A 10,238-nucleotide genomic window follows, 5' to 3' on the forward strand; every position below is an offset into this window, starting at 1 on the left:
CCTCTACAACTGCAAAACCAAAACTAATATAAAAAGCGAGTACGGCTGCAAAGCACACTGCAGATGGAGCCGATGCGACCGGGTTGGAGACAAGCAGAGGCCGGATCGACGAAGATGAAGATGAGCTTGGTGAAGCACACCGGGGCAGCACACAGACGAGAGGAGCTGGAAACGAGGCAGTGACCGTGGAATGAGAGTGAGTGAGTTAGAAAGGTGAGGTAAAATAACTTGATGAACGAAGTTAGTGTGTTGCACTTTGGAAGGATTGGAAAGCTTAAAAAGTCCTTCAATTTTTCCTCCGCTTCTCTCAAATCAAAGATGCTCTTTATTACTCTTTTACCTTTCACTGAAGCTACTGATACAATGACATTGCTTGCAGATTTTTCCTTTCCTCTTTTATTTTCCTCTGCTTCTCTCAAACCAAAGATGGTCTTCATTGCTCTTTTTCTTTCTCTTGAAGTTACTGGTACAATGACGTTGTCCGCAGATCTGCACGATCAGAGATTTTTCCGATTTTTAAAAAATAGGCTAAACAATGGCGTTTTGGAATGAATTAATAAAAAAACAAAACAAAAACAGGGCCTAAATTTTATATTATTAAAAAAAACCTTAAATTTCTAAATTGAAAAATTGAATGGTGAGGGAAGTAGAAGGTGAAGGAAAGGGAGAGGTTCTTCTTCAGTGACGTATCGGCCATTAAAGACAGTGAGCATGTAATTGATGAGTAAAATAAAGAGCAGTTATCAGTTAAAGAAGAAGTGTTGCTCACACCACTAAACTTTTGCTGCTACTTTTACCGTTGCCGTGAATGGCTTAGTGGCAAATTAGGATTAATAATGTTGGCAAATTAGGATTAATAATGTTTGGCATTTGAGTTATGTTAGGTAACTAATGACTTTTTTAAACAACATAAACACCGGTTCCTAAATTATAAATCTTAACATTGAAAACTAAAATGAAATCAGAAGTTAGCACTACTCCAACTAAATTTTTTGCCTCTATATTATTCACCTTTCAGCGTACAAACTTTTAGGACTCCTTTCTCTAATTTGAATATTACAACCACTTAAGTATTAAATATCAAACAAAATTGGTATCTTCCCGCTAACAATCACCAACACACACTTTCTTTTCAAGAAGATTAACCTGCATCATTTCTGCTTCAACTCCTAAAGATTGGGCGGGAAGTGGAGAAAAGCAATCCCTTGAGGTCTTTAATGTGAAGTAGGGGCCCATGCATGTCTCAATTCGTTAACACAGTATCGAAGAAAGCCGAAGTTAAATTTATCTCCTCCTTTTCCTCCCTTTTCCTAGTTGTCCAGATTTGAAAGCATGTTCTTGTTCTTGAAGGAATGCCTTAGCTCTACCATACTTTTCAGTTCTTTCTTTTTCTTGTAAGGACCTTTCTTTATCCTTCACCTCAAGCAAGAAATAATTGTCTTTACGCAATTCACGAGCAGCTCCTTTTGCTTCACGCTTCAACTGTCTCTTCAACTTTCTCATTTCGGCTCGTTCACGGTCTGGATCATAATCTCTACCCTTGACGTAACTGCAGAATAAATATGACAATTGAGTGTTTAATTCGAGTTCCCTGCAAACAAACCAAATCAACATTTTGAATGTGCGAAAAAGAGGTCAACTTACTTCTCCTCAAACTTGGGATTCAATAATTTGATTGGTACTGGCTTTTGTTTTCGCATTTGAAGTGGTCTCCTCAAAGTGTGATGTTTATCTATGTTCGCCTTAATTAGCTCAGTCACATCTTTAATTTTCTCTGTTAATGCATTTGGCATATTTTTCTGTTCTGATATCTCAAATAGAATCCTCAAAATTGGTAAAAATATTTCAGGAAACGAGCTTAAGCCTTCATAGACTTCGACATATCCTTGTAGAGTTTCGATAACGGCAACTAACACACTAGCCCTGTAATCATTGAAAACCAAATTAGCAAGGATAAATGAAGATATACACCAGGACTACAACCAAAACTCAAGACTATATAGCCACTAAGTGTAAACATAGAGATATAACTGGCAACTTTTAGGAAGATCGATATGATTGCATTATCTTCATAAAAAAAATTCCCAACTCCTCTACAAGCTTTACCCCCAAAACCCCCTTGAAAAGGAATAAATAAAGAACCCTTTAAAGTCCGAGGGACTCGGCATTAAAAAGATATATCTTGATAACAATGTGCATCTTTTTGAGTGTGAATAAATTATTGATTACCTGAAATTATCAGAAGAATAAATAGAAGAGTCCTCCGGCATGTCCATTATGTGGAAAAAGTTCAGAGGACTAATCTCATTTACGGTTTCACATATGCACAGCACAGGCTTGAGAGCTTTCAGTTCCATAAGTTGATAGGCCTAGCATAAAACAAATAGCATGCTTACTTCAATGTTCAACCAGGAAAATGTAGCACCAACATGGCAACATAACGCATATAGCACTACATAGCCGATAATGTACACCAAAAATCACGATCTAATGGATCTACTACTGCACAAACCTCAAGCCTATATATGAAGTCTTCTTGCATGATAAGCAATACACTCAATTGATCAGTAGCACAAATGCAAGATCAATATAAATATCTGTTAACGTTGGGACTGATTGCACTGAAATATCCACTAAATGTTGAAGTATATAGTGCATCAACATTCTTATTTTTGTAAACAACATTAAAAGAGTATCATACATGAAAATGCTAATTAACCCAATAATCTGAAATACTCATCCTATGAAAGCAACTCTTTAGTTTAGAACAATGTGAATTTTGGACATTGATTTACCTTATTTTAGTTACGGAAAAAATGGTGAAAATTTTCAAGTGCAAGATTCTTGCTGAAAAACTGTCTGGGGGTAGAATAATCAGCATCTAACATGCACTTTGCTCTGTAAGGGATTTGATCTTAGTCATAATCATGGATTTACATTATAACTAAGATCAGATCTCTTCATTTTTTAGAGGATTTGATTGAAATTAAAATGCTTTGGTGTGTTATAAATGCAAACTATCATAAAGCTGTTATTTAACTCCTCCCAAGTTCATATCATGTAGCAGTAGCATATGTTCTGATAAAAACATGTATAGAAATTAATTATATATGTATAGTTTCCATGCATGATTTAGGGGAGCACTAATCAAAAGTACAAGAAATTACAGAATTTTTCTCTAAACAAAACAATAGTTTTATACTTGGAATTACCAGAAAATAATTTTCATAAAGCTAACACAAGTTTTTTCGATGAAAAAGCTAACACAAATTAATAGGCCAGATGTATACGAAATATCTTTCTTTCCATGTCCCTGCTCCTTTTTCTTTTGCCTCCTAATGGTTTCTATTTAGTGAAATTTCCATTACAAATATAGCCAAACCGAAAGGAAACTTCTTCATTATCCATTAAGAAGTCATACCTGAGAATCTGCATGCGAAATATTACTCTCAGCCGCTGCAATCAGCGCAGCTTGGAGGAACATTATTGCTTCAGGACAGAACTTTCTTGACTGTCTAAATACCTATATTCACGGTAAGTATATTATAAGCAAGCAGCAAATGCAATCATTCAAAAACAAAGAAACTTGACATACAGAAGTGCAATATATATCATGCTTGCAACAAAAGATGTCCAAAGCAAAGTTTCTAAATCATACCACATGCTAGCTAAATATGAACTTTTCTCATCTCATGGTGCATAGGATGAGACGGTAAGGCAGAGGTAGGTTGAAAGGAATTGGTATTAATAGTGATAATGGTATAGAACTCTAGGAGACAAGTCCTGACTAGAATGATCGAGTGAAAGAAAAACTGCAGAATCGGACAAGTTTGGTATATTTGGTGACTGCTTGGCAAAATCTAGGATTTTGGAGTATGTCCTACTGACTAGTTTTGATGGTTTTAGGCAAAAGAAGAAAGATACACAAACCAATGGCGCATTGGGGCTATCTGCCAATATATTTGTATATATCTCAGCACATGATTTTTAGTAAGTGTTTTGCTGTCATGTAAGTTAAGTGATTAAAACAAATTACCAAGAAAAGAAATTATTAGAAAAATTATCCCTTATGACAGTTTTTTCCTTTTGTTAGCTCATTTTTATTATTATTATTATTATTATTATCATCATGAAGACACATCAAGTTGTCAACATTGCAACAAAACAACTTTTATGATACTAATCAAGCATAGAATAAACTGCACGCCTTAAGTTAGTGTATAGAAATATCCCAAGCAGTACTTACAGAGAGAAGCATTGAGCATAAGAAAGAGCCAATGGCAATATCCTGACCAGATACTATTCGGCAACGCATGAGATACTCACACATCAATAGAATCGCAGGGGTCATAACTGGATGCCTAAAGTCAGAGCATGGAAATATCATGGACCACAATCGCAAGAGAAATAATGTCTTTGTAGAAGGCCAGCTGCTGCTTTCTGCAACAAGAATGGTACTCTTCAAACCGTGTAAAACAGGCATACAACTGTATAGCTCCCGATAAAAGGTAATGGAGAAAATGATCTTATTCAATTGAATTTCATTCTTACCTGGATTCTTGATGCTCTCAACAAACTGCTTTATAATACTCTCTATTCTGCGACGAGCACATATTGCAGCAAAGTACGGGATCTCCATACTCATCTCTATCAATGGTTTCCCTAGCATATTGAGTAACCCAACATTCAAAGGTTTCTTGTTTGCCATAACAGCAAAATACTGCAATAATACCCCATAAAATACCTGAAAAGGGAAGACCTAGGATTATTTCCAACTATATAGTTTGACAAATAATAATCATCAAGCACAACTCTTGATAAATGATATAGATGAAGTCGCAACCTATCACCAAAAGAAAAGGAGTATCTGTCAGGGAAATGTTGCCATAATTTTATTTCCCATATTGTGCAAACAAAGTTGAGCAAACATCTTTGATGCAGCAGTTAAAGGAGGGAAAAATTAGTTAGTTTCCAAGCTAGATAATTATTTATTTATCGGATAAAAGAAGAATTTCAAAAGATGAGCAGAAGGATAATAAAAAATTGGGGATAAGAGTTCCCCTATGAAAAGCAAAACATGTAGGGTTGGATACGAGTTCCCCTATGTAATGGCAATACACTTTTGTAACCGTGAGTTTTCTTTTAATCTTTTTAATTTTTTTTTTTCATATCCACAGATATATATCGACTGGATTGGAGATGAACCAACTGGGTTGAGCACAAGCGAACCAGTTCGTAAACTGAACTGCGTACGTGTAAGCCTTCAAAAACAATTCCAAGATGGCTAGTTTTTGGAATTAAATCTGGTACATTCATGTTATTCTCCTTTCACATGGTCCTCAACTAATGAGCTATAGTTGAGTTTGTATTTATCGTGTCATATATATGTATATCTTCCGTTTGTTTAGTCTCATATTATAATATTATATACTTTATAATAATTTTAATATTTTAATTTAATAAATTATATTAATGCCTAATAAATTTAGTGTTTAATTAAATAAATCAAATTAATACCTAAACCATACTAATCTATATTGAATGCTACATATCCAATCCCAATGCAGCTTGAACCTGGACCAGCGTAATTTACAGACAAAGGCACAACCATATCCCCTTGGGAAACAATGTCGCAACAATATCAATAGCAATTAATGCATAACATGGTATTTTCTCAAGCTTGGTTAATAGCTTTCAAGAACAAAATTAAATTATTGCATGATACAACATATGCATAGGGATATGATGTAAAACACTGTATCAAACTATATTAGCTAGCTAATTTTACTTTTATCAAAGCATTAGTTTGATTCAAACTGATGATTAAGGATTCCTACAATAATGAAAGAGTATATATGTCCGGTCTAAGCAGTAACTACCAGCAAAAGCATAACATAAATGTAGTAGCATATCAACTACATTTACTCAACAAATGAAATGTAAACTGATACTGTAATATTAATACATGTGACATATAATAACAATATACAATTTTAATTAAATGTTAATATCAGATCAATGAGAAAATGCTTTTAGCCAACAAAGTTTCAGAGACAACATCATTAGTGGAACATCACATGTATAAATGCAAAGATATTATCTAGAACTAAAGAGAAGTTGATCAAAGTGAAGGAATTTCATACTTGCATTTTCTTGCGATTTTCCACTGCAAGTGTGATTGGATTGCTTTTCCGAATCCGGTTAATTACTAGGATGGTATCAGAAATAGAGCAATTATCCAGCAGGGAATATAATTCTTCAATGTTCTTGGGAGCTTCAATTATATAAGGTAACTCTTTTGACGGTTTTCCTCCAACATATATTTTTTTGGCTTGTAAAGGATCCTTCATGTCTTTCTTTGAACTCATATCCACAACATTTTTCCCATCAACTTCTTCTGAAGTTCTTTCTTTGCTTTCTTCCTCGTTATCTTCATCTTCCAGATCTATTCCAATATTATCATCATCACTCTGCTCCCAATCTTTTAAAGAAAGATCCTTCTCATGATCATCAAGATCCTCATCAGATCCCTCATCCGCACCTTCAGAGCTTCCTAAGTCATCAGAATATTCACCATCACTCTCTTCGCTGTCAGAATCTTCCTCATCTTTTCTTTCAAGAATCTCATCAATCCAACCCTTCTTAGCCATAGTTTCTTCATTTGGAGAGAAGGAATCACCAAGATCATCACCAGATAGAGATCTTGGATTTTGCTTAGATGCCTTTTCTGAATCTTCATTGTCTTCATCACTTGAATCTTCAGAAGCAAGCATCCTTTTCTGCCGCTCTTCCTGAAAGGAAGAACAAAGGGACTCGTTAGTTTTGTATCGAAACTGAGGATGAACACTAGCCCATTAGTTAATTATCCAAAGCCAAGCCTAGCTTCTCATTTAGGTATGGCATGCTTGGAGGTCTGACAGGAACTCAAAAATACCAAACAAAATTCATGATTGATATTTATAAATTCAGTTATTCAACCAAGGACAAAACTCTGTTTTCTTGAACAATTACATAAAAACTCGTTATATCATATTATCATGTAAGCAATTTTATTCAAAGCACAATAACAAATACTTAAAAGTCAAGTAATCGTACCTCCATTTCCTCTAAATGTTCTCTTTCTTCTTGAGCTATCTCTTCTGGTGTCTTTATCCTATTTGAAGGACGAGCACGCATCTCCAGTCCCATTTGTTTGACAAGCATGTCATACTCATCCGGTTTTTCCTGCCACAAAGAAAAAGAAGTTAAAATAAGAGATAGTTACTAAGGCCTAAAGAAGACTCTCCTGTGTTAAAAGTACCTGCTCAGAATTACTATTCGGTTTCGTTAGAGAAACTAATGCTTGAGATTGAGACAAAGAAGTGAACTTCCTATCTAATTCGTCAAGCAATTCTTCTTTTTCTTCCTTTTCTTTGGCTTTTTCAGCCTGCAAAATATTAAAGAGTGAAAGAATAAGTGTACATATATATTAGGAAAACAAACACAAGAGGCTGAATAAAAAAATTCCACACCTTAAAATATTTGCTTTTTGCAATAATTTCCTTCATAACCTCTGCATGAGTTTTCTTCTTCTGCAGAAGATGTCACCATTAACAAACAATTTCATAATATAGTGATAATGGTAAAGAAGTTGGCGAGGAATAGAAATCAAAATCACAATGAATAATGTCAGATCATGAAGTTGATACATTCTCCTTTTGTATGCATCAACCATTACAACAACATACAATAATATAGAAATAAAAGAAAGAGGGGGGGGGGGGTGTTCAAATATACTTATATTTATACTAGAAGGAGTCACCCAAAAAAAAAATTATATATATATATATATGTATATATATAAGGCATCTTACATTTGCTTCACCTTCAGCCACACTTGTCTCCGTTGGAATCTGCATATGCAGCCCCAAAGCTGATTTTCCTGTCAAAACAATATACAACATGACCACCCCAAGATGATGGAATAACATATAGTAAAGAATATTTGATAAATTAATTATATAGCAGAAAGCTGTAATGATAGTACAAAAAGTCACAACTTCAGCAAAAGAATTCAATAGGATTGAAGTAGCCAAAGATATGAAAAATAACATAATAGGAAGCTAGAAGTTAATATGCAGGAATTACATTGACGAAAGGTATCAAAATAGTAATACGGCCATCATCAGACACACAATAACATACATACACTTAACCTATTATCATGCAAAACAAAGTCATCCTAAGAAACCAAATCAAAAGCAAGAGAACAAATAGAGCACAAACTCCACTGCTTGTCATTATCAACATCCAAATAATTATAAGGTAAAAGACTCTTTTCTAAAACTACGTAAATCCTACATACGTTTAGTTTCATAAGCTTCGTCACCATCATCGTCTGGAAGCATTTCATCTTCAAAATCATCTCTTTCCAAACCCAAAGTATTAGGTTCATCAAAATCATCCTCTTCATCCGACAGGTGATACTTGCTTTTCTTGCTTAGTTTCATGTTCAACTATGAAGATCCAAAGAACATGAATGAAGAAGCGTTAGAAAAGGAATGCTGGAGAACAGCAACACATTTAAGTTATAAGAAGATAACTTTACAAACTTCTAACTTATTTATAACATCTACAATCATAATTCATGCGTCGCAGAAAAGCTACAACCTTGGACATAAGTAGAAGTATATTGCCAATTTGCAAGAAACTGAATCATTTAGTTGGCAACAAAACTTTCTTGAATTTCAACAATCTCATCAATCTAGCTGTTTAAACATGTGATACTAGGATAAATTACACTGAACTCCCCTAAAATTAGGCAATAGTAGCTTCCATTATAAATCTATAACCTAACTAACTACCCTTGAAAATTAACAATGACATTCGAACTTAGATATCCCTCCCTGATTATGTAATGTACAATTGAACTCCACTGTAAATATGATACTGCCCTACCCTCTAGGGAATATGTAATATTAACATAAATGAAATCAGCATAGTCAACCCAAAAAAAATATAAGAAACCTGGCGTTCTCGCTGGGTTCTCAAGATAGCCTTGCCAAACTCATCAAGTGCTTCATCTCCCTCACCAATTCGCTTATCCTCAAACACCGAAGACTTAGTGCTCTGTTTGTACTCTTTTAGAAGTGTCTTCTTCCTCTGTAGAACCACTCAGCACCCAAAACAAACAGTCTTAACTAAACATATATAGAGTACAATAATACTGAAAACTATTCGCAATCGGTTCAAAAAGAAACCTTCTCGATGGCGAGGGAGCGAGCGAGGCCAATGCGGCGGGTGTCCCCCTTGCGCTTCTGTCCGAGGACGTCAAACTTCCTTCGAGACCAGATGGACTCAAAAGGGTTGTCGGCGCCCTTAGAAGATGCTTTCAATTTCATGGCTACTGCATCAGGACCGGATTTCTTGATGCTCTTCTTGTTCTTCTTGGTCTTCCCCATGGTATGGCGATCGTCAAAGGGTTAGGGAAGTAAAAAAAAAACAGTGTCCCCTTGGCCTTTTGTTTGTGTTCGTGTGCTGTGTAGCACTTGCACACTTGGGGAGCGTCAGTCGTCACCGAGAAGCAGGGCAGCACCGATGAACGAGGAGCTGGGAGTGCGTCGTGCGTGCTGGGAGACTGGGAGTGGGAGAGAAGACGAGGTCAGGGGTCAGCCTGGGGACTGGGGACTGGGGACTGGGGGAGTGACTTAAGTGAGGCTGAATGGCTGAGGGAGGCAGGGAGCTTGAGGGCTGAGGCTGAACTGAATGGAGAATGACTGAATGGTCTTGGGGCCGGACCGGGCCGTCTGCACCGTTTTGATAGGTAATCCAATATCTGGTAAGAAAGGTCGAGTCGGCTACTCGAAGCAGAGAAGCAAGAACTCACTCGGCTCGAGAGGAAGTCTCGTTCCAAACTGCTCAACTTTTATAAATGGGGACAATAAACGTTAAAGTATAGTCTTTGGTGTATTTATTTAGGGCTGGGTTAATATGTGTTTCTAAAATATATATTAACATATTATTAATGAAATTTTTAATCTTCTAATAAATATATAAGAAATATATTGGAAATTTAAATTTTTTATATTATTTATAAAAAAACTTCAATTAAAAATCCTAGTTTAGTAAACTCTCTTTTTATTATTTATTCTTTTAATATTTTTAAATATTTACTTCAAAATATATGATAACACTACTGAACATTTTAGTTGTTTTACGTTCTTTTATAAGAACATCTCTGATCCATTCAAACTTAAGAA

The 10,238-nt window shown here is 35.3% G+C and overlaps 1 protein-coding gene across 1 annotated transcript; it reads right to left on the reverse strand.

The window, feature by feature from the left end:
• Positions 1–906: 906 nt before the first annotated feature.
• Positions 907–9,890, reverse strand: LOC130935927 (uncharacterized). Its single transcript, XM_057865857.1, has 14 exons — positions 9,240–9,890; positions 9,007–9,141; positions 8,345–8,495; positions 7,854–7,921; positions 7,512–7,571; positions 7,301–7,426; positions 7,096–7,224; positions 6,144–6,791; positions 4,552–4,744; positions 4,247–4,440; positions 3,422–3,523; positions 2,230–2,369; positions 1,645–1,923; positions 907–1,549 (listed from the first exon to the last, which is right to left on the reverse strand). Exons 1-14 carry the CDS (start codon positions 9,438–9,440, stop codon positions 1,285–1,287), a joined length of 2,691 nt encoding a protein of 896 aa, XP_057721840.1. The 5' UTR covers positions 9,441–9,890; the 3' UTR covers positions 907–1,284.
• Positions 9,891–10,238: the final 348 nt, after the last annotated feature.

The sequence above is a fragment of the Arachis stenosperma genome, chromosome 1, assembly GCF_014773155.1.
Source record: "Arachis stenosperma cultivar V10309 chromosome 1, arast.V10309.gnm1.PFL2, whole genome shotgun sequence".
Taxonomy (NCBI): domain Eukaryota; kingdom Viridiplantae; phylum Streptophyta; class Magnoliopsida; order Fabales; family Fabaceae; genus Arachis; species Arachis stenosperma.

What these genes read in the sequence shown, in the direction of transcription:
- LOC130935927 (XM_057865857.1), bottom strand. Translation starts at nt 9,440, where the DNA reads ATGGGGAAGACCAAGAAGAACAAGAAGAGCATCAAGAAATCCGGTCCT. An exon ending in GCTCCCTCGCCATCGAGAAG is followed by an intron (nt 9,142 to 9,239) that starts GTTTCTTTTTGA and finishes GTGGTTCTACAG; the next exon opens with AGGAAGAAGACACTTCTAAA. An exon ending in CAAAAAGCAAATATTTTAAG is followed by an intron (nt 7,427 to 7,511) that starts GTGTGGAATTTT and finishes AATATTTTGCAG; the next exon opens with GCTGAAAAAGCCAAAGAAAA.